Source organism: Lissotriton helveticus, chromosome 6 (assembly GCF_964261635.1).
Source record: "Lissotriton helveticus chromosome 6, aLisHel1.1, whole genome shotgun sequence".
NCBI lineage: Eukaryota > Metazoa > Chordata > Amphibia > Caudata > Salamandridae > Lissotriton > Lissotriton helveticus.
In genome coordinates this window covers 1,772,121,192-1,772,146,806 of record NC_136067.1, presented here as the reverse complement: position 1 = coordinate 1,772,146,806, position 25,615 = coordinate 1,772,121,192, and the positions used below count along the sequence as shown (strand labels likewise).

General features: G+C 42.9%; 1 protein-coding gene across 1 annotated transcript in view; it reads right to left on the bottom strand.

The window, feature by feature from the left end:
* LOC144763745 (GTP cyclohydrolase 1-like) overlaps positions 1–25,615 on the bottom strand; it is a 45,565-nt gene that overhangs the window by 7,190 nt on the left and 12,760 nt on the right. Inside the window, exons 2-4 of the mRNA XM_078649665.1 lie at positions 8,894–9,003; positions 7,597–7,652; positions 4,489–4,520 (exon numbers count right to left, since the gene is read on the bottom strand). Of these exons, the coding sequence (XP_078505791.1) occupies positions 4,489–4,520; positions 7,597–7,652; positions 8,894–9,003 (198 nt within the window). The remainder of the gene's footprint in view (positions 1–4,488; positions 4,521–7,596; positions 7,653–8,893; positions 9,004–25,615) is intronic.

Sequence of the window (25,615 nt, the reverse complement as noted above, 5' to 3'; positions counted from 1 at the left end):
ACCCAAAAAAAAGATAGCGCAACGAACAAGAGAAGCATTGCAGGCAAGATGAAAATAAGCATTTTCAAAAGGATAGAGGTTTTTACAGGGTAGTGAAGATGTCAGTAAGAGAGTTTACAGTATTTTGAAAAATAAACAACTTTCTTGAATCCCTTCAGATCTAGCTGAACTTTGAGGTATGAGTGTTAAGTGTCTGACTGTGTGCACCACCTTTCAGCATGCACACTCCTGCAGACCTGTTTAGTGCTGCGACCATGTGCAATAAAAAATTCCCTCAGCAGCGCCATAAACCCAGGCTAAGCGCTATGTTTCCTTCTATAGTGACACTTAATAGATTTTATTGGCACCCGAGCATGCACCATTCACAGGAAACGTAAGCCCTATTACTCATTCCATGTAAAGTCTGATAAGACACTAGTAGACACAGCTGGAGCTCCGACAACCCCACTATAAACAAGAGAATTTGTTTTTTGGGTGGGGGAGAGGGGAGACACCCCAACTAACCCATTAAAATACACCCCTGCTATTGAGTTACTAATGCTAACGCCTTTTCATAAAGAAGAAATTGAAAGCATATAGCTTGAATGGGAAACAGTAGGAACAATGCAGGCTGAGCCACGCTTGTTTCGACTAAGCAAATGCTACCACGCTTCCCTTAACCACAAATATGTGTGGTTAAGGCAGCGTGTAGCTTCTGGCAGCAGCTCGGAGGAAGCAGACAGACACCTGGAAAATAGGACGCAGTGAGGTAAGTGGGGCTGGGTTTTGGGCGGGTACCTTGTATGGGTTGGGGGTCGGGTCGTTTTCAGGGCTGAGGGTCGGGTTGTTTTAGGGCTCGGGTCATTTTCACAACTGGGGCTAGGGGTCGTTTTCAGGGCTGGGAGGGTCGGGTCGTTTTAAGGGCTGGGAAGGGGGTACTTTTCAGGTTGGGTTAAGGTATTTGGACCTCAGGGCGGGGAGGCAGTTAGGGGTTTGTAACTTAGGGGGGGGTAGAGAGGGTCGCGAGCATAGTCATGCATAGCCCTTTAGCATTCATGCCTTTACCACAAAGTTCTGTGGTAAAGACATGCATGGTTAAGAAGCATTCGTGGTTCGGGCAGCATGGTAGAGGCATTCGTGTTTTAGCCATGTGTGCCTGTATCATACAACCAGTTAGTATGTTTCACTAAAAAGATTGTATTGATTGCATTCCTATTATGCACTTCCTCAGTACTCGCTTTACTCTCCTTTGCATTCAGAGTGAGACAATCATAATGTATACACTTCTTCAGCTTATTAAACAAACAACATCTTATCACTAAGTAGATGTTTACCCATATTTTGATCTAACAGCACGAGATGCTGAGTGGACCATCAGTATTCAAATCTGGGTGCTTAATGTTACATAGAGCTTCATAATGTGATGGCAAAAAGTTGCTAGCATTTGGGGGTCAAGACTCACTCCAGCAGAGGCCAGCAGCTGGGTCCTGGGCAGCTCCAGTTGGAACTGGAAGGCTTGGGGTGCAGATAAAAGACATTTTGGAGCTTGTTGTGTCTCTGTAGCTCAAACAGGTCAGCCATAATACCATTGGCATCAAATAATATATCCTGGATATGAGAGGGAGAGCAGGTCCAGTCTTCAAGTCTCTGCTCAGATCACAGACAGCAGGTCCAGTCCTCTTCTGTTCTTCTATGGCTCCAGGAGTGATCCGAAGAGGGTATAGGGGATGCCACATGTATGCCCAGTGCCAGCCTGTGGGTGCAGAAACTCCTGGCCACTCCCTAACCAATGGGGTAAAAATCCCCAGGGGTGACCCATCCCACTTTCGCAGCACTTCCTGTTTATTTTTCTATATACTGTCCCACAGCGCCCCTCTCTGACTAACTCAAACACAGCAGAACCCTTCTTCCCCTGGTCAGAGGTCCATGCACCCACCCCCAGAGGTGTGGCTATGATGAGGGGCAAACCCTTCCATGTGGTCATTCCAGGCCAGTTCTCAGGCAGCTCCCCACTCTCACTGGGTTTGGAGCCAGACTAACTAGCCAAACAAAAGCAGGGCAGGGATTGGTGTGAGCTGCATCTGCCAATGATAGGGTAGTCATCGTTTGAAGCTCAGGAAGAAGCTGGGTACAGCCTTCAGACCATCTTGATTAAGGAAGAAAAATAACTCTCCACACCCAAGCCCTATATGCACTGTCTGGAAGTAATCCACATCTGACCATAGGGTGCCATCAGCAGTAAGGTGTCATTTGGCACTTGAAAAAAGGTACACTGTCTAAAAGTCTTAATTCCAAAATACTTAAAATAATTTCTGACCTGACCATTAATTTGGATTACTATTAAAATGGCACTTTGAAGCATATTTCTAGCTGTTCCCAAGCTGAAGTTAAGCACTATAAAATGTTATAGTCTAACACTATGCTTTCCTATGGGATGACCAGCCTTGCCGCAGTGACAAACAGCTTTGGAGGTATTTTCACTGCCAGGACATGAAAAAAAGTACATCAAATAAACATGTACAACTTTGTAAATACCATGCACACTGCCCTATGGGCTTTTACGGCTTAGTTTATGGGTGCTTTATAAGTTTAAAAAAAATAAAGGTTTAGACCTGACGAAATGTTTATTTGGACAGGTTGAAATTGCAGTTTAAAACTGCATATAGAGGCTGCAGGAGCAGTCTGGAAACTTTCTAAAAGTGCTGTATCCAAAATAGTCACATAATATCCAATTCGACCATTAGGTTGGATTATAAATTACTATTAAAATGAGTCATTGAACCATATTTCTAGCTCACAAATCCGAAAGTCTGTGTGCCAATGCGTTTGAATGAAGAAGGAATCAACATTTGACAATTTTCCCTTAGAAATTCTCCATTCAGTTACAAATATTTCAAGAACAATTTAAAAAGTAGTTACATTGTGTCTGCTCTATGACCTCACTGACTAAAGCAGCTGCTCCCAATGTCTGTCCTGAGGGTGCAACAAAAGACACCTAAGATCTGCTGTTGTAGGATTAGTTGGCTTTACTTCCAGGGTTGACTCACAAACAAACACAAAACATACAGACACAGTACCACAGAAAGGGTCTCTTACAATCCACCTTGCAAATGTGAGATGCATCATTCTTTTGGGTGTGCGAAATTAGCTTTTAACTATGTGAAATGCTTGAAATGTTGACAAAATTATTTGAAATTACACTCAGTTAGGCGAAATGCGTAACTAGCAATTGGCGCTGTATTTAAGAGCGGAATGCATCCTCACATACACTCCTGCATCGTTCGTGTTGCTCCCATGCAGTTGCATTAAACTTTTAAAGCAAAGGGCTGATAATCCCTTAATGTGGTGTAAGTGTAATTTCAGGAATTTTATATAACAAGAATAACAGGAAATTATCAAAATTACACTGACTATGCTGACATAACACAAATTTTAGGCCTAATGTTTTTTTGATACATAGCATTTGGACACGGCTCTAAATGTGCACATCAGCAGACATCTGGTATCCGTACATTAATTAACAATGGCCACATAGCCTGCTCGCAGCTCTATCAAGCAAGATGTCATTGTAATTATCAGACTGCGTTTGCCTGGATATGCATTCACGGACCCCAAGGAGGGGCACGAGGGATGATCAGGGCAAGTTAAAAAACCTGGAGACTAGCACATAACTTGTACTCCTTGCAAGCACGACCACAAATAATGCAGCCGCAACCAATGCAGGTAAGATCTTGGGTTGGGGCGGTGGGGCCGGGTGCGAGGGGATTTCAACAGACGACGACGAGGAAAAAGTATTTATTTATTTTATTTTCCCTCGTCGTTGTCTGTTTAAATCCCCCCCAACCGGCCCAACCATTCTTACCTGTAAGGACCACAGCTGAAACAATGGCCGTGCCGCATAACTACCCATCTCTGGTGGAAGGCTATGAAATCGGTTTTGTTCGTGCTATATAAAACTCTAAAAATAAATACATTAAAAAATAAAATACATGGTAATTTTCACTCATTTAAAGTGAATGTTTAAGAAGCCCAAATGTTATAAGGTCTGGCCAGTGACCATGCCAGGAGCTGCTGGTTGTACTCTGGCAGGATCACGTACTATACATGCAGAGAAAAGCTCGAGGGTCACTGAAACCCCCCCAAAAAGACAGTAGCGAGCCACAAATGTACTGGCAAAAACCCAACAACGGTAACCAAAAATAAATATAAAACACAAATGAAAATACAGATTTCCTCATAAGCCCTGGCACACAAAAGCACTTGTTTTCAGGCTGGTATACACATGTACATAGGGTAAATGCCATCACTCAGTAAGCAGAGCCAATGGCTGACGTGGGCTTACCCACGCTGGATGCTGTGGTGGGCAGAAGCAACATGTGAATGACACAACAACAGACCAATGGAGGAAGAGAGCTGGCTGAAAGCCCCTACAAGTAAGTATATGTATTTATTTTTGTAAAATCAAAAGGTCTTGGCTAACGCCAAACCTAAAAAGACAAAAAAACAAACCTTGTAGTCGCCTGCTGAAGACTTCAACGATTCTGAAACAAAAGAGATTTAATTCAGAAACACAGTATGTGATACAGTTTGCTGTGCCACAATCAGACAAAAACGAACAACTTCAAAAAGTTGACATTTTAAATCAAGCCAGCAGGGAAGGAAGGGTTGGCCTTCAGTATAAAGATTAATTATAACACAAACCTCATGTGTACTGAAAAAGTAATGAGCACAGATTAGGACCGTCGGGTATATGTTGTCATATCTACCCTTCCATACTGGGTACTGTTTCCCCTTTTGTTTCAGGCCTGCTAGAGTAAACCCTTAGCACTGACAGGCAGGAACATGTAGTATTTGAAGGATTGGATTATCCTGTGCTTAAAGGTAATTTAGGTTGGGATAAATTGTCAACATTTGCCAAGCCGCTTGTGTGCCATGCCAGTCATTTCTTCTGCAGTACAGGTGTCCTGTACTCATATACACCTGACTCAGGCCCAGGCTAGAAGACATGATTCATATATGTCAGCCTGACAGATTGGTCCTCACTATCAAGATCACTCCCACTAACAAAGAGGCAGGCAGGAAAACATCATGAATAAATTAAACTGAGATAATGTGATCCCTTCTATTTATTCCTTAACGTATTAAATATGGCTACCCTAAACATTACGGGAGTGTAACTAGGAGACAGAGTATGGTACTCACCAAAGATTGTTTTTTTCACTCCTATATGTTCACTCCATGTGTTACACTCTTTTTCTAACTCATGATGCAATATCCCTAAATATATGTTTGTGAATTACTGTTAACCAACTCCTTTTCAGTTCCATTACAAAAGCAGCACCAAGTGGACCAACTAATTGAGTATGGTCTACAAAGAAATAAACACATAGAAAAAGGTTCAGAGTAGGGTAGAATAAGGTGTGGCATTTACCATACATGGTAAATACTGGTACCCTGGGTTGAATATCTGCTGTGTGTCATAAATATATCAGATTCCACTTCCCAGACGTTCGCATAACATGCAGATTTGGTATTTATTGCTGTGAAATATGCATGTTTTGACTTTTTTTCGAAAAGGAAGGTGCACCAAGAAATCATTCAGGAGAACAAATGAAGTCCGTCAGTCTTCTTTGTTCGCTTTTGTGCAAAAGGAAGTTCATCAGGGCTTATAATAAGATGTAGATTGTTCACTAAAGCGACGAATATTAAATATCAGTGTAATCCCAGTACCCAAGTCTCATATAGGAGAAATGATATCCGATCCAGGCTTCAATTCTTGAGTGTATTAAGAGTATTCATACACCATTCATATGCTACGTGGACAACAAAAATAATAAAAGTCCCGGATGTGCACTCTCAGATGGGGCGAAGAGTGATTAGATCCCAGCTATAGAATTTGTACGAGATTGCAAATTCGAAAAAACGACATGATAACTGACAGCAAACACTTACAATATGAAACAATTGGGTTTGAAGTGCTCTACCTTCTTCGGCAGTTGTGTGTTTTTCTTTTAACCATGTTTTGGCTTTTTGCCTGGTCTTTTCCCCACTAAATTTCTCTGCGTTTCATCTAACAAAATGTATAAGGGGGAAACAAATGGTGACTCCCTGCCCCCCAACTGGGAATAGCCTTTGGCTGTGGGCACTCAGGTGTGGTGTTGGCCAAAATCCATGTCTTCAGCCAGGATCCCTTTGGGCATAGCCAAAGGATGTGCCCATAATGGGTCCCATGGTAAGAAAACATTTGCTGGGTATGTCCATATGCAAAGCAATGTGGTCATTACCTACTGGCACATTTCATGGATGTGTCAAGCGCATGCAAGCTGAGACCTAGTGATTGTCAAAAACACTTCCTTAACAACTACCCACTGGGCACAACCAAAGGTCAATTGCATATTATGAAGAGAAAAAAAACAACTATTCACAGAAATCTCTTCAGCTTATAACAAATTCAACTTTGTGGATTACAGAATGCGAGTTTGAGCTCGTAAAATGATTTACTCACACCTGAAATTACACCATCATGGTGTAAATTTACATGGGAGCAAATCCCCACACAAAGGTGTGCTGTGATTATTTCAAAGTGGAGGCATCCACAAAAGGTGAGTACCGACAAAGTTTCAAACAAGTGTGTGGGTCCTTTCAAACCCTTTTCAAGTGCTATCCCACCTGTTAATGTGTTATAGGTTACCCCTGCCACAGGCAAAGGAGAGAGAACACTCCCAATCTGGGAAGGATGCTGTCCACAGGGAAAAATTATGTCTCTGTGTTGGAAAACCCTAAACAATATGTGCAAATACATTTCTGCATAACATTTATTCAGTCGGAAAAACATTGTTGCTACATTTCTGAATGTGTAAATGTTTATTCATGTTAGTACTTCTGTAAAACTGTGACATTCACAGTTTTACAGACGAATTCCTGGAATATTTGCACATTTTCAGATAGCCAGAAATTTGTTTCAGGGGACCAGGTTACTGACTTTCTGAATTCGGCCACAGGTGAGGCTTCACTAATAATGCGTAATGCAGATAAACCTCTTTTTTGAGCACCCCAATAAATCCCTAACTCACCACATTACTAGAAGTGCACAGCTCTTAATACATCTGGAAATCTAAAAGTTTAAGGAAGAGGTTCTTCTAAGGAGGTTTCTAAGCAGTAATGGAAACCCAACATCTGTAGGTGCAGGACAAGATGAGCGATCATGTCGCCAGTTCAAGAACAAATGACCGCACAACAACAACATGTTTAGAGATAAACATATCAAAATTATTTGTATCATTTACTTACACGACAGTCACAAAAACATTTCCAGTGTATATAATTTATATCGAAAATAATGCAAGTATTTTGTTCATTCACGACTCTCCGGAATACCTGTGAACCCCAAACCATGTCACCCAAATCAGAACAAGCATTATTTAGACCTCAAACAGAAACTCAATGGTAATACATATTCTGCGATCGTGTGTTGTGAAGGCATTAAGAAGGATATTTTAAATCCAAGGAGCTTTAATACTTAGTGTTAGAGCAGAAATATTAATTGCTGATCCTAAGCACCAAAGGACCATTGTTGGAATACGAAAAAAATAAAAAGCAGGAACTTAAGGAACTCACCGTGCAAGCTTGCTCAACCCCACCACTTTCTTTGTTGGGATGTAGCCAATGTGAACCTGCAGAACGAAAACACTGACAATTAATTTTCACAAAAAACAGTGTTTTCTAAAACATATGTATAAAATACCAACATGCACTGACTGAGGCAGATAATTTGGTGGTAAATATGTGTATATACATAATGACGGTACACAATAGTAGAAAAAGCTGTGGGATTTATTTAGCTTAATTCATTGCTTATACATTTTTTGCGCCTGGTGTATTTAGGGATATCATTTAACTGAAGCACACACTGTTGCCTAAGAGACACACCATGCTTACCTATGCTATCATCTGCTTGCTGGAATATGAATGCACTTTAAAACTTCTGAGTGAACAGTAAATAAATAGAGCCCAATTCACAAAGAGAGTAGTAAATCTGTACCTGTAATAGGTCTTCTATGTATGAGTGCAGATTAATTACTTTTTGGATTTTACAAACATGTGCAGTAGCAGGCCAGGAAAGCTGCACCAAGCCCAGGTAACTGTTGACTTTACAACTTCTATCAATGGTTTAAGGCCAGCTTGCATTCTTAAAGAGACCTGGCGTGTTGGTTGATAGTGTGTTGCAATATATTTATTAGGATAGGATGAATAGGGAGAGGATATAGCCTTACGGCTAGACCGGTCAACCTCAAAGCTGGGGAATCGGGTTTGATTCTTGGCAACGACGCTCAACATCCTGTGATTCTGGGCAAATCACTTAATCTCCCTGTGCCTAAAAAAAATTCAAGTGTCCATCTGTAATGAAACTGGTGCTCATGTAAAGCACTCTGATACCTGATGTCTCAAGTCTAGTTCGCGTTATATAAAACTCTAAAAAAATGTTTTTAAAATCCGCTTAAACACCATTTTAATATTAATTACAATTAGGAATAGGGCGTAATGGGCAGTTATTTCCTCAATCCTGGTTATTGATGTCAGGGGTTTTGGTAACTCTGGAGGCAGGAACAATCTGGCCCATTACAAGGAGGACCCTGAAGGTCACCAAGAAATGTAAAATTATTGGGGAGCCGGTAATTCCAGGCCAGATTTCTCTGGTAATTTTCCATCTTGTCCTGGGATTTCCATCAGCGATTTCAGCTTCTTTGATCAGATAAAAGTAAACCTCACTTAATTTCAATTGATTGCTTTTCAGAATTAAGCAGCCACCTGTAATGAGGGCCTAGTTAGGGAGCTTCTCATCAGCCATATAGGGTGCCTTGAAATTCCCTCAACATCTGTTTAATGATTGAAAACAATGAAGGAAACCCATTACCTTGCCAAAAAAAGGTACCAAGTGATGTTCACAAAGCGAAAACATATCGATATCCTTCACGATGACTATCTCGTCATGATCTTCATCAAAGAGAGCATCGTTGAGAATTTCTGAAACAGAAAAGAAGAATTTACACCTTAGTGTCCCCTTTGCAATCTCTGTCTATTAAAGAATGAGGCTCTATTCTCAGTTTATAATGCTCCTGCCACGCTCCGTGGGCTCTTGGGTGTTAAGCTCTATGTAACAGCTTCATTTGTCTTGTCACATCTCATTTGCTCTGTCTCACTAATGCTCTTTTGCCATCCAACCCTATATTCAATGCATCGTTTCTTGCACAGTACGTACAGAATTTCCGTTCGAGTTCAATATTCCCAATAAATAAAGGCTAACTTAAAGAAATACTTGCTCAGATAAAGACAGTCAGGCCCATATTTATCATAGTGTTGCGTCGCCCTTGCGCCAAACAATGGGGCGCAAGGACGACGCAACACTAAATTCAGATTTATCAAGCCATACAAGTCCTCCTTGCGTCGCCCTCCATGGCTTGATAAATCTGGAATAGCGCAAGTCAGCGCAAATCGCTACGCTGCGTTACTCCGCCCCAGCAAGGCGTTCATTGGGTGACGCATGGGTGCTCCCACGCAGCCACCGAAGGATTTTGGCGCATTCCCTGACTATCATAAGTGTTAAACCTGGGAATGCATCAAAAAGAGGCGTAACAAGGAGAAATATCTTTATTTCGCCTTGTTTTTACTTTTTTCTTCTTTCTATGTGAAAGAGGAAAATGCCTCTGAGGATTGATTTTGTGTAGGAAGGTGTTCCTTCCTGCACAGGGGCTTAGCTTTGGGGAGGGGAAGGTTTGGGTGTCCCCCTCCCCCAGTAAATGTATTTTCCAATGGATAGTTGGGTCCAGGTGCTATCTGTATGGGTATGGTGAGATGTCTGTCGGATTCCACCAGAAATTGTTATATACACACACACAAAAACGCACACACACTCTCGCCATTTATGTTCTGAAAGTCCTCAATAATATTGGTTATTTTACAAAATATGGTGTTTTCCCGCATAGTGCTCCTACCAGTCCTCCTTCCTTTCCCTTTCCACTGCCCCTTAGACCTCTCTCATACACCCTGCTTGTCATACACTGTATTTAAACATTATATGCCAGCATGATTGTCGGAAAATCTGAAGCTCACCCCCCCATCTTACTAACCAAGCTAAGCCCCTGTTCCTGCATAAAAACAATTTTGTCTACAATGCAGGCACCCTTCAGCCATGGTGCAAGGGTGCCTGCGTTGGCACAAGGCAGTACATTATGCGTCAGCACAAAGGACAGGAATGCACAGTATAATGTTAAATACAGCGCATGCCTACCCTTTGGCGCAACAAGATGGCTTGCTGCATTACGCTGTGTGAAAGTATGATAAGTCTGGGCCTTGGTTACAAGACGGGTGACTTTTGCCGCAAGCAGGCGACATCAGGAGGGCAGGATCCTAGCTGAGCCAGGGTGAGGATGAATGGGTCACTCAAAGCCAAGACTCATGACTTCCAAGCCCTTGACATGTATCTCATGATCTAGCTGCCCAGTGACATTCTTGACCATTCATTTCTTGGACACTTGCTTATCTATTCTCCATTTAGTGAGGGGCGGAGCATGCCTGCCCGCAACTTCCTTCAAGTAATCATCGTGCTTTCCAGACATTCAGCTCGAGCCAACTAACGCCAATCATCTGCTGATCTTGCTGACTGGGGCGGGGGCCGTCGGAGGCCTCGGCGTTGAAGAGCCCTCTCCAGGCCTGGCCGTGCCCGGCGCCCCATCTGGAAGCAGTCGCTGTGCGTGTTTAAGTGCGCGGCGCGTGCATTTCGAGCTGCGTCACACAGGAGGCCGGAAATTGGAAGCATTTGGACTTTTATCTCTCGGGCCCCTTTGAGCATCTGTGTTATTGCCTCTTCCTCGCGGGGGGCGGGGCTAATTGTGATGCAATACTACGGTCACCGCTCTCAAGAGCAGCCTTCATGACGCCACAAGCCACTCACTATACTTTCTGGCCAGTGTTAACTGTTACTAAACATACGAATTACTACGAGACTGACGTCACTCTAGAAAAGCTTAAGACAGGCATGTTCACCTATATGAGGCCCCCTGCTCGTGCCTGAATCTCATAGACTCCGGCTCAGTTTGAATGTTTGTAGAGTCTCACACGTGATAATAGACTAATGCTGGCAGGGCGAGTGTTACCGGTACAGACCTCGGATTTACCGTTCTCCACAAGCTGAATTCTGTCTTGTTTCTCACTAAATTAATGCAAGTAAGTAACACGTATGGGCGTCAGGGGGATGAAATGCCAGTTCAGCCAAGTTCACGTCTAAATCCAGTGGTTTTCCAGTTACACACAAATCTCTGTAGTCGGCACTAAAACCTGAGTACACATTGTAATGCAATAGAAAAATAATCAATATGCACGTTCTTATGCAGGGTCTTTTGAGTTTTGCTCTTCTAGGACATGAAATTTCAAATGTGAAGAAAGAGGAAAAAAACAGTAGAAACATTCGAAACAGATGGGGTTATTTACAAGCGCCTTGCACTTTAAACGTGACGTAGAGGCGGCACAAGGGACGTAAATAACCCCCAGAGTGTCTACACAACATGTAAACAGCGTTCATAGAACGCCTTTAGCTTGAACTCCCAGACTTGGGTCCGGCTATCCCTGAAGCGTTGTCACTTGGTGATGAGTTCGATTCCCCTCCCTTCCACCACGGCCTCCTCAGGACCCCATAGACAGGGCCGGTTCTAGGATTTTTGGGGTCCTGGGCAGAAAGGCAATGTGCGAGGCCCCTCTAAATTTCATAGACATGACGCATTCAGGGCTGTTTGCATCTGAATAGATGCCCCTGCTCCTGAAGCTGCAACTCCTCCCTCTCAGTCACCTACAAGCACCTAACAGCTCATCAAGGGCTGATGGTGTGAGGGTTGCCATCCTGCTGTACCTCTGCAGGGGTGGGGGTGGGGATGTGGAGGCCTAATTGCTGGACAAACATGAGGAATGTGTCTTTTGCAACTGGGAATGGGGGGCCTGCCCTCCGTTTCCCCTTGTCACAGCATAGTAGTGAGGCCAAGGGAGGGGGTGGGCCTCCTAAGGTGGTGCACTTTGCACTGCATCATCTTTCATGCCGTAGTCTGACTGGCGCACTGGTGCTGGGCCCCAAGTTGGAGGGCTGACTACGGGGCCCTGGGCAGCTGCCCACACTGCCCATGCCTAGTGCCGGCCCTGCCCATAGAGGTTGGCGGTCTAACTTACCGTTCCAGCCTTCTGGGTCTCCTCAGATCAGAGGGAGATGGGGAAACAAAGGCGGTGCAGTGCTTTCACCAAACACCTTTTCCCCTGTCATTGTGGGTCTCTACAGACCCACTCTGAGGAGAGACAAAGCTGTGCTGTCAATCAGCTCTCACAGAAGCCATCAGTGTGGTGCCAGCTCTCCGGAGAGCGCAACTTTCGACTTGGCGTGCACAGAGGTTGGAGGGTCTGGGTGGGTGAAGATCAGGGCTTATTTTTTTAAGTTTGGGTATGGGGGTAGGTGGCAGGAGGCCAGGTATTGATTTTTTAATTTAGTGGACAGAGGGGGTATCTCGACAGTGGTGGATGTAGGTGGCAGTAGACCAGGTATTGATTTTTTTTATTTAGGAACAGGGAGGGTATCCCAACAGCGGTGGAAGTAGGTGACAAGAGGTCAGGTTTTGTGTTTTTTATTAACCTTTTTTCTAATACATGTGTATGGTTCCCCATTGTTCCTCTGCCCCTGCATTCAGGAGCGGCTCTAGGTTCATGGCGGCCCTGGGCAGGGAGCGTAGGTAGAGGGCCCCAGGTGGAACGCAGGCGCGGAGGCCAGTGAAGAGGGTGGGGTCAGGGTGTTTGGAAGTGGAACAGAGCCGCAGGCTGCCAAATCACTGCCAGGGGCCGCCACGCAAATATGTATCCATCCTCAGAGGATTATTATATTAAGGATATATATTGGCGTGGCGGCCCCTGGGGTTTGGCAGCCCTGTGCAGGTGCACAGCTTGCACATGCCTAAGGCCGTCCCTGCTGCATATATGTTGAAAGGAGGGGCAGATAATTTGCAGGGACCATATGCAATATAAAATTACAGATGGGGAAATGTGATTAACAAGGATGTTATATGCCTCAAGTTCTGATTGACATCACAGACATCTCAAACTTTGCTGGTGCCTAATTGATTTTATTCAGAATCCCTCTGTGAATAAAATTCCAGCTATTCCCAGTTACCCATCTATAAGTGTGTGTGTTAGGTACAGCTTTCTCTAAGAGTCAGTAGCTTCAATACCAGTTCTAAATCTGATTATTCACTGTTATGATGCAGCCACAACAGTGGCAAAAAATGGTTGTTTCTCACTGTTGCTGCATCAACAATAAATCCCAGGCTGCTATGGCCGGGCTCTCTAAGAGCCCGTCAGCTCTGGCTCTTTGATGGAGAACAGAAAGCGAAGTTTGAGACAGGATAAGTCGGCAGGAGGGATTTCTTTTCTTCACATTTGTGACAGGGAGGATATAATATGTTGTTTATGGCTCCTCTATTACTTCTCTGCCTCTCCATACCAGTTGAAAGCACAAACAGATGATGTTACATAGCATAACATTACAGATGGGTGAAAAGTGACCAAAGAGGGTGATTTTTAACCTTGGGGTTCTGAGAGACATCATAAGCAACTAGAGCTTTTCTCACGTTGTCTAGGTGATGCTGCTCAGAATCCCTTGGTGTAATACGTCCCTGTTATTTACTGTTACCCATCTGTAATTCTTTATATTTCACATTATGTTCTGATTACAAAAAAACAAAGCACTTTCTTGTTTTCTTTTAGCCCAGCTCATTTGTATCAACAGTGAAGGTCAAGTTCTACTTCAAAAGGTAATCCTCCTTCTGGTCGGCATAACTCTGCGTCCTTGTGCCGGGATCTGTCAGAAGTTATTAGTGTCCATCCACCAAGAGAGCCTTTTGAAACTGTAGAGGTCTCAAGAGGTCACTGGGCAGCTTCGCACACGGCCATGCGCTCTCGCATCATATACTTCTGACAGGAGTCAAGCTTACTCTCTCTGAAGGAATTTCTAACTATATAAAAATGACATTCATGATGGAGCGGTACGTCTACTGAAGTTATCTCGAAATCCTCTGCTTTATTTATGTACATGTTTACACCTGTGTGGAAATTTCATCAGGCCAGTGACAAACGGAGTTTAGTGGATCTAGCTGTAGCATACTGAATATGTTTCCAAGGATCATGACAACTCCCAAGTGATAGTAAATTGAGTGACATATGTGTTGTGTTTCTAACAAATAATGCAAATAATTAAAAACACACCATCCCAGTTACTATGTTATGTTATGTTAGTCTAATTTATAAAGCGTACAAATCCCCCTGGAAGAAGTATCTCGGCGCCGCCCAGATCACAAACAGATAATCAAATACTATTAAGCCACGAACAGCTCAGCCTTGAGAAGTTTCTGAATTTAAAATGATCAGTACATTGATGTAAGTGGTATGGAAGCTCATTCCAATTCAATCTACGAATACCCAAGAAGAACCTTTGGGGAGGCAGAGACGAAGCATCCTGGAGTGGGGAAGGCGCTAGAACATCAACGGAATGCCTTTGCTTGCATGCCTCATGGATATGGATACGCATGGATACGGGACAGACAGAAGAATCTACTACCCTCCCCCACCTCATGAGTAAAAGTTAAATCTCCTTTCAATAAAGGAGCTCCTTTAATCTTACATCAGTTGGGCTGTGGGATATCCAGGGACATATTTACTAACAATTCATGCAACACTGACAAAAAGAAAAGTTGATGCACTGTGTTGCGTGAAATGGAGCGATCAGAAATTCGCAATTTCTACTAAGATATGGCACACTTCTGCTCCCTCCTTGCTTCTGCTCCCTCCTTGTGCTGACCCACTTAAAGCTGCCTAGCACCAATGCAGGCACCCGTGCGCCTTGCTGCAAGGGTGCCTGCGTTATGAGCAGGATTGTTGTTGTGCAGGAAGGAGTACCTTCCTGCACAAAAACAATCCTTAAAGATATTTTCCTTTTTCTATGTCTGATGCTGAATGCATCACAAATACAAAAAGTATGTACCGAAGAGAAATAAAGATATTTCTCCTGGTTATGCCTGGGTCTGGGAGGTACACCAATTTGGGTCAATCCCAGGTTTATTGACTTTAATAAATCTGGGATTGCATCACAATAAATGGGGGAATGCTTGGGAACACCCATGCACCACCCATGGAACGCATCCCTAACGCAAAGTGATGCAAGACCGCACTATGCACTACATTACTTTGTATTTATGAAACCACACCAACCCACGCAAAGTGGCTTTTTGTGTGTCTTAGTAAATCCAAAAAAAGGCCTTGCATTGCCTTGCAATGACTGGCATCAAGCAATGACAATGCAAGTGCATAGTAAATCTGGACCCTAGTACATAAACCATGCAGCCCCCAACCACCCCCACCTGCTGGGACGTCAGGCTCGAGACTGCGAGACCACAGTCCTTTGGACTTTGCATCTTGTACTATGAGCTCAGGAGCCATACCTGGTCTCTGTCACTAGGTGTGCGCCTCTTGGACGTTACCTCATGTGGTAAACAGCCCTCACAATGAAGCTGTCACCCCGCATGCAATTACAACGCGGTCGTTACAACAACCGCGTTACAACAAGGCACACCATTATCCCGCAAGTCGAAACAACGACGCGCGGAGGAGGGAGAAGGTGTTGGATTTAAAATCCAACACCTCCTCTACTGTCCACACAGACTAGAGTTGGAATAGTAAACTATACAATTCCAACATCCAGCGCCCCCCTCTGCAAGTCGTCGTTTCGACTTGCGGGGTAATGGTATGCGTTGTAATGTCCGCATTGTAATTGTATATGGAGTGAAGGCATTTGTGAAAAGGAGGCATATTCGGTGAATGTGTATGTGTTAGTGGACATATACGTCAGACACTGTTTAGTTCCACTGTGAGGTGTTTGTGAAATTGCAGTCGACATGATGTCAGAGAGGCCTGCATCAGTATGACACCGTCTACAGGTAATGAGGAGAAGAGTCTCTGAGCAGAGGGGAAATTATAAGAGCATTCACCACTGAACCCCAAGCCCCCACTTCCAAAAACAGGGGGATGGCTTAGAAAAAACTCAACTAACTAATGACTTCGAGTCACACCTCTTTATTACAGTGCAGACTTTCCCATCCAAAGCAAACCCAGAGGCAAACATTCTGTTTAACAAGTCTATCACCGATCCTTTGTCCACGGCAGCAATACAGACCTTGCCTCTAAACTTTATTTACTTCACAGGCACTTTTTTTTTCTTCATGTTACACATGTAGGGAAAAAAACAGAAAGAAACCATTTGCCTTCTGAATAAATTAATTTGCTGGCCTTTCAAAGTTCATCAATTACATGATGTAACTTAGAGAATGGAAACAATTGTTAAAACATTATTTATTTCGGGACTTCCTAAAAAAAGATATACGTCTGGTTTCGCTAGGCTAACGCACACAAGTGTGCATTCCTGTGGTTGGGTGTCAGCATATTAAGCCCAAATCTGTTGGCTTTGTCAATGTTGGTTCCTCTGGGTGTTCAGATCTGGATCGCGGGATCTCTGTCTAATGCAGGCAGTGGCGATCCGTCCGCCATCTGTGCCCGTCCGCCACCAATTCCCCCCCCCCCGCCTATTACAATAGCGGGGGGACCGCGGCGGACAGAAACACTGTCTGCCGCTTTTCCGCCCCGGTTGCCTTGCGGCCGGGGCGGAAAAAGGTTCATATGGCTGGCGGTGTCTTCCAGACACCGCCAGCCATATTACGATGGCCGGATGCAGATGCCTTTCCGGGCCCCCAGGGTGAAGGGGGGTGGGGGGTGCACAGGGGGTACCTATGGTACCCCCCTGCGTTTCACAGTACAATATGGCAGGCACCGCGTGTGCCTGTCATGTTGTGCTGTGAAACGCACAACATGCATTTTTGACATTGCGGCGGACGGTGCTTTCAGCACCGTCGCCGCAATGTTAAAAATGTGGGATGAACCTGCCACTGTGGCGGGTGCATCCTAATTCGGGGCACGGTACCTCCGCCCTTGTGGCGGAAGGTCCCTGCCCCAGATAGGATGGCGGACCGACTTTGTCCGTCCGCCATCCTAATCGACCCATATATGTGTGCAAAGTATAAACTACAAGAAAGAAAAGACCGAAAGACTCCTTGAGAGAGTGAGAAAAGAAAGTAGAGCCTGTGTTGAATAAAATGGAGATGGGAATGACCAGCATGACCAGACCCGAGCATGACCAGGACTGGGCACAGGCGTCAAAAATCACCTTCCCGTCATCTGTGTGATTAGGTCCTTAATGACCTGTAGCTTAGTCAAGTGTAAACATGTAATCCGCTCAGCTATTTAGAATCAGCTGAGAGCAATGAAATATGACATGTATTTGGGACTTGTGACTCAAATTCTAAGTTTTTTCAAATATAATAGTTGTAGCAGACCCCAGGCTCTATGTGTTATATCGAGGACTAACTAAAATGCGTAAGGGAAGTTGCATGTATGTGTTGCAAGATTTCTGCATAATGCACAAAGGATAGACTATGGAGACATATTTCAACTCCAAAGCCATGTTGCCAATGTGACAATGTAGCAACATAGGAGGGACACAGTGCACTTCAGTCAATATATAAAGAAGCATTTATTAATTCTGGATGCCTTCCAGTGCTAGTTTGTGGTGACTTGTGCAAAAAGAACAGATGATGGAGGGAATGCTGAACAAATCAAACATTCACCCCAGTTATAGATTTGGGTTAAATCCATCGTTTTTTTTTGCTTGCCATGCTATTCCAGTTTGGACCCAGCCATATACAAAATTACAAATCAGTCTTGACCCTGCTCCCCACGGGTACAGTCCAGCACGTACTGTTTGTGGTGACTGGGCGCAATGCCAGTTCAACCCCATGTCAAGAGGAGTTGCAGTGGGGGTGAAGGGAAGCACCATTTTAGTAGTGCAAACAGCAGTTGATGCTTGGTTAGCAAAAGTCAAATAAAGTGTCGAAAAGTGGAATAACCCATTGGACTGATGGAACTATGTACGCAAAACAACATAAAATAAACACATACTAGCAAATCATTAACACAATAACCAAGATAACGCATTGCAAGCTGCCATGTGTGTACATTGGAATGTAAAATTGCCTTAATAAAGAAATGTTCATTACATTTTTCTGAACACGAAGAAGTGTTCTGTAGTTCCATATCTGGAATGGCAAGGCATTCCAAAGATATACCGAAAATAAACGACCTCGATTTTGTGAGTTTGGAAGCAGGGTTCGTAAGTGAAGTGAAGAAGGCGGAAGTGACAGACAGAAACAGGAATGAAAAGTGAAAGGCAGCTTGCTAAGGAAGTAAACATTTGCTGGGGTAAGATTTAGAACACGTTCTGTGGTTCCACTAAACAGAAGGAAGGTGTGACACAGAAGACATAATGTTAGTTAATTTGCCAACTGGCATATGCTTTGGCGTGAAGTGCAGAAACCATATACATTCTCTAGTAAGAAGACAGCAAAATGGTGTTTTATTGTATGGTCACTTAAGAGTAGATGCAGGTCTATGGAAAAGTCCATATTTTTTTCCAGTTCAGTAATCCACTGTAGGGGAAGAATAACAGAGAAAGCTAGAGGAAAAGTGACAGAAAACAGAGAAAGCTATATACAGATAAATAGGTTTGGAACAGCAATGGACAGGGTTATACATGAAAATGGAGTAAGTTGTAGATAGATAAAGAAAGACATATAAAGTTGTAGAGCTGTAGTGAGACAGGAAGACAACACAACCACCCCCACAACTCTGCCCCCTCCCCCACCCACACAGCAGGTTTGGGAGGGGATTGAAAACGTATTACTTTTGTTCCTAGAATTATTCTTAATTAATTGCAGTCGTTTGTTTTGGTTATATATTTTAACCGTTAATCTGTGTGTTACATGTACCTTTTAAATATATGTGAAATTCACTGTAGTATGTGTTTTGACTCTGGTGTAAAGCGTTTCCTCAACAATATTTTCGAAAAAGATTGAACTCAACAAAAAACCTAGAGAGACACTAGAAGAGATAAAAAGAAGGAAGCTATATGAAACGAGGAGACGACTGGACAGAGAGCGCAGGTGAAAGAGAACTGAAATAAGGCAGGGTGTAATTAGGAATTAAGATGAAAAAAAATGAAAGAACTGCAGATTAGCAATCCAATTATTTCAGGGCTGATTTTACTTGACTGTGTAGGTGCGTTTTCCATTCTAATCACATCCCTACAGGTCATTAGCTAAGATTTCCTCTGGTTTACTACCACGCGATTAATCTCGTGCAGCGGTGCAAGAGAGCTCTTCCGTGGCAGGGGTCACGCCACTGATACTAGTGCACGTGCAGCTGTATCCAGTGATAGCTGTGAGGAAAGGAGCCTGGCAAGGATGTATGACGTTACAACGCATACTTTTACCACGCCTACCATTACCACGCATTTTTTACAACGCAGGATCCATTACAACGCATACCATTACAACGCATGTATTTACAACGCAGGTACCTTTACAACGCATACCATTATAACGTAAGTATTGGTAAGTATATAATATTTTTTTAAATGTAATTTAATTAATATAATGTAATTTAATTTAATTTAATTAATTTAATTTAATTTAATTTAATTAATGTAATTTAATTTAATTTAATCAATTTAATTTAATGTAATTTAAATTTAATTATATTTACTTTTTACCCTGTACCCCTTTACCCAAAAACCCAAAACTAACCCTGAACCCTAAAAATACCCCTTTACCCAAAAACTGAAAACTGACCCTGAACCCTAAAAATACCCCTTTACCCAAAAACTGAAAACTGACCCTGAACCCTAAAAATACCCCTTTACCCAAAAACTGAAAACTGACCCTGAACCCTAAAAATACCCCTTTACCCAAAAACTGAAAACTGACCCTGAACCCTAAAAATACCCCTTTACCCAAAAACCCAAACTTATAATATTTTTAATAAAATGATATACTTACCAATACTTACGTTGTAATGGTATGCGTTGTAAAGGTACCTGCGTTGTAAATACATGCGTTGTAATGATATGCGTTGTAATGGATCCTGCGTTGTAAAAAATGCATGGTAATGGTAGGTCGTTGTAAAAGTTGCGTTGTAAAGGTTGTATACCGCCTGGCAAGCACCAAAAGCTCGTAGGTGACATCACAGGACATAGAGGCTGAGCTCTGCGTTCTGTAGAAGCACAGCAGTGAGACAGCAGGAAAGAGGACCCTAGTTTGTTAGCCAAAAGTGCACAGTAAGACATTATATGGTACATAACACGTGTATAAACACAGTGTATAAACACACTATGCGAGTCAGAGACCAGCAGTTACAGTAGGAAAATGTTTTCACACCTATTCCGGGTGGGGTAGCGTCCATCGTGTAATTTAGTTTGGAGGGTGTATGTCGGAGTCACAGATTGCCACAGGTAATCAGATTTCGCGTTAGAGCAAAAAAAAAAAATTAGAGAAGGCACAGATCTTGGTTTGTGGAAGAGATGAGGGCACCAAAGACAGAACCTGCACATGTTTCTATTTGCGCAATAACTACACTCCAAGCTGTTATTTCAAGCATAAAAGGCCATTTTATTAGGACACGGTTATCATAACTCCACAACATTATAAACATAGGATGCAAATATATGACTTTATCCAATAATAACTCATACTCCCCATCCATTCTCAAACCATCTCATCTGTTTCACTCTTCCCCATTCTTGATGTAAACTCATCCATCCATCCGTTTTCACCTTCCCAGCCCTCTAAAACCTCCACCCTTGACTTTCTTCTGCTGCTCCTTGCACCCAGCGCTCCGTCAACAGTCACCTGTACCTTTCCCCCCCCACACCCCGAGGGATGGCTCCGCCTGTATGTGACTCACCACCCCTCCAAAGTTTCGCAAACCCCGGAGCCTTACAACCTGTCCTAAACTGGCACACTTGACCTCACCGCTTTCCCCCTTTTAACTGGAGGGTGGGTGGGTGGACTAATTTTTTAGCTCCCTATCCCAGTGGCGTGAGGTGTCAGGCAAGAGGCCAGAACCTCCTTTCCTGACAACTTTATACCCTACACTTGACCCGTCCCTGCGACCTCCCTTAAGACTCCCTCCCACTTTGTCCTTCCAGCCATGCGCAAATCCCCTGGGGGAAGACTGGTCTGCGACGCTTGCTTCTCCCGAGGGCTGGCCTTGTGCCTGGAAGGATGGTGAGCCGACTGGGTCATAATTGAAGTGGCTGTCAAAAGAGAACACAGCTTTTGAACTGCCTTTCATTGCACTGATGCATGCATGCGCTCCCCCACAAATAGAAACAGAGATGTATTAAAGCATGGGCAAAGTGGGAAGTTGCACCGGGCCTACGTCCTCCAAGGGACATCCTGGCAAAGTGAAACTTTGCTCTATTGACCCCTCTCTATTCTATTTCTTTTTTTATCTAAACCTTGCTCCCTCTCTGTCTACCTCTACCTCTGACTCTGTCTATCTATATAGTGTCATCTGAAAGATTTTTGGGTTCCTATGCAAGACACATTTCAACTATTTTTGTGTGACTTTGTTTAAGATGAATATATAATTTAGTATTGTTTGGCATCGTGTGGCCTTGAATTAATAGAACAAAATCCTTAGGTTAACACTGAATAGAAACTCAGTTTTGCTGGCACCAATGCAAAGCCACCTAACTCACACCTAGGACTGGCATGTAATCAATAATTTAACCATGTGGTGGGTCTCCTCTATGCCTTGGTTTCTGCGTTAAAGCAGAGTGCCAGTGGTGTACAGACAGTGTGGCAGGCAACAAGTTAGAGGTCCGCCTCAGATTGCTGCAGTGCTTGATTGAATTTATGCGCCTGCTTTTGGAACATGCATTGACAACGATGGTGCTGGGATGGACCCTTTTTAGTGGGGTCAGTTTCCATATGAACTGTAGCCCTTCCCTAATCTGGACATGGAGGACACAGTTGATAGATGTCTAGACTGCGTTAATAAATACTGGAGTGCCCTAACACCAAGTGTGGATTCATTCGAAACACCTATTTCTTTCTTCTGACTTATTTGGGAGAACACCTCAAACATATCCTTCCTGCCAAGCCACATGTGAAAATAAGTGCTTTAAAATTTCAGAGCTTCACAAAAATAATTCTAATGCCACCCAACAAGGTTTGTACGGTTCCGATCAAAGTGTAACAAGATTTGTAACCTAAGCATGCTACTGTTGACTTCCTCTGTGAAAAAGATGGGGAACTGGATTCATAAATAATGCTGGCATTTCTAACAAAGTCTGAAACTCTTCTTTGTTCCCTTTCTGCTGCATTATTGTGTGCTGTTGTAAACACATTTTGGAGAGCATTATCATGCATCTTGCCCATCTCTTAGTTTTATGGTTCCCTTTAGTTACTGGGCCATCAAGAAGTGGCACTAATCCAGACAGGTTACTGCAGCATAAGGTAGCTCTTGTGTAGGCACCAGCACCCCCCAACAACAAACTAAATCCAGGAGACCACTTCTGCATTTTCTACTCCATCCATAACACTACCCTCTCAAGTTCTCTGGCACCCGGATACACAGTATAGCTGTGTCTTACTTAAATTCCACCGATGATTCAAACCACATTTGTTAAGAAGCTCCGAAGCGTCTGAGTGAAGTTGTGAGGAAGATGCAGACAGAGAGGTAGTCTTTACACACACTGTTTAAACTGTATGATATATCTTTTGAAGCCAATCATGGAAGTTGTTGTCACTCCTTGGGCCATGCATTGTGGACATGATAATAATAATGATAATATTATAGTAGTAGTTTGTTTTCCGTAGTGCGTCACATTGCACTTCTCCAGTTCACCCAGATTGCTGAGAGTTCAGTGCATGAGTGTTCAATTACATAGAATTCACTGCATGAATGTTCAATTCTTTTATCAACCTCTGCTGCCATTCCAGTAAGAAGAATCATCAACGATTCCTTAACTACTGGAATATTTCCAGAAGAACTCAAAAAGACATACATACGCCCTTTACTGAAGAAAACAAACTTGGACCCACCTAACCCTGACAACTACAGACCCATTAGAAATGGACCTTTCCTGGGCACACTGATAGAAAGAGCAGCGTTCGCCCAGATGTCACAATTCATTGAAGAGAATGACATACTTTCGGATTTCTGAACAGGATTCCATCCGGGAATCTGCCCTCCTTGCCATCTCGAAACAGAACTAATGTCATCCACACCGCACCTTTTTCGTCCAAAGCATACTCCACAAAAGCAGGGGTCCCTAAAGGTTCTATCATCTCGCCCATGCTTTTCAACATCTACATGAAGTCTTTACCAGTACTGATCAATAAATTTCACCTCACGTGCTACAGCTATGCAGATGACACTCCTTAAACTGGAATGCCCCAAAGACATTGGAAAATCACCAATTTTCAGCTGTCTCAGAGCCGTGGATCAGTGGATGTCTTGGAGCCATCTCAAATTGAATGCTTCAAAAACTGAAATACTCATGTGTGGCGATTGGAAAAATTACAACCCGCTTGCCGCATGGCCTGATGAACTGGGATCACTGCCTAAAGTATCGAAGGAAGTAAGAAACCTTAGAATGACCATGGACTCCAAGCTGTCGATGAATGTCCAAGTGGATTAACTAGCAAGATCAAGCTTTGCTACTACAAAAGCGCTGCTACAAATTTTCCCTCATTTGGGATTTCCACACAAGGCCCAACCTACCATCTCCCTTGTTCTATCCAAATTCGATTATGCCAATAGCCTCTACCACAGATCACCTTTAACGACCATGAAAAGACTACAACAGATTCAGAACTCGGCTGCCAGACTACTCTTCCATATCAAACCACGAGACCACATCTCCCCTGCCTTGAAAGCCCTGCATTGGTTACCGGTTGCCAGAAGATCCACGTTCAAGCTGCTTTGTATTACCGACAAAGCAATACATGGAATAGGACCACTCTTCATCAGGAATAAAATCACCAAACACATTCAACAAAGGAACCTCCGCTCTAAAGGAGCATCTCGCCTCAAAATCCCACCATACAAGAAAAAAACTATGGGTGGCACATCCTTCTCTGTTCAAGCAGCCAAACCATGGAACTCTTTACCCCCCAACATAAGATCCACCGACAACCACTGTATCTTCAGAAAACTACTCAAGATATGGCTCTTCCCCACATAAGCACCATACGGAAAAATACATTTACAGCATATCCCTCTGTATATAAGCAATTGTTTTCACTATAGATATGTACCTATCTTTGTGTATTACTTTATATAACATGTAAAATAATTATGTTGTTCAGAGAAAATAAAAAATAAAATAATAATAATAATAATAACAATAATAATAATAATAATAATCATCAATAAATAAAAATCTTCTTTGGTCTACATGTACATACTTCCATTGTGCATCTATGTACCTTCCATGTACTTGGATCTGTGTGTCTGTTTCTTTTCTTCTGAAAAAGCATATCCAATGCACTACCCTATTTCTCATCATGTGCCTCTATCAAATATATTTAATCTAAATCTACTTACTTCCTTTATGTATCTATATACTTTCAATGTACTTATGGATCTATATATTTATCACTTTCTTCTAATTTAGCATTTCCAATGCACTAGCCTATTTCTCAGCATATACTTCGCTCTATATATCTTCTAGCCAAACCTTCTGACTCATCTCAAACTTTTTTCTACTACTCCTTCTAATGCACTACCCTATCTCTCATCCTATAGATCTAGCAATATATCCTCTACATCCACTCTCTCATTTATCCCAAACCCCATACCACTACTATGATCGCCAAAATTACCCTTTCTAGACTCTCTCCTGCTCTACCCCTCCTTGCATCATATGACACCTCTTTTTACTACACCGATCCCCTAAAACAAATCTTTCTAAACTCTCCCCTCTGACTCCTTCCCCCAAAACTCCTTTTTACTCATCCAAAAGCCTCTTCCTACTGCTAAGACCTTAATTTTTTTTTTTTTAATCCTTCACTTTTTTATCCCTCCACTATCCTTTTCAATCAAAATGAACAGACTAACATGTTCACTTCTCAAATTCCATATTCCACATTCAACTATACTAATATACTGCCCAAATAACTGAATAACATATCTACTACTCAAATTACTTCATATTTATACTATACTAATTTTCAACACTAATCCTTTATGGGTTCTGGAGTGGCGTGCTACTCGCCAGAAAAGCGCTTCAACACCCATCAGGGGTAACAAGTGCTATATGAAAGCAAATCTTTCTTCCCCTTTTATCCATCCGCTATCCTTCTCACTCCAAGTAACAGACTAATATCCACCACTGAAATTACCTCATATTTCACCATATTAATTCACCACTAATCCTTTATAGGCTTCCTGAATAGCATGCGTCAACAAGTGAGCGATAAATAAATACAAACCTTTGTCCTCCTCTATCCTTCTGCTATCATTCCAAATCCAAATAACTGACTAACCTATCCACCACTTAAAATGTACTTGCATGTTTCACTATACTAATTCAACACTAATCCTCTATGGGTCCCGGAGTAGCGTGCTACCCGCCGAAAAATCGCTTCGACGCCTCGTCAGG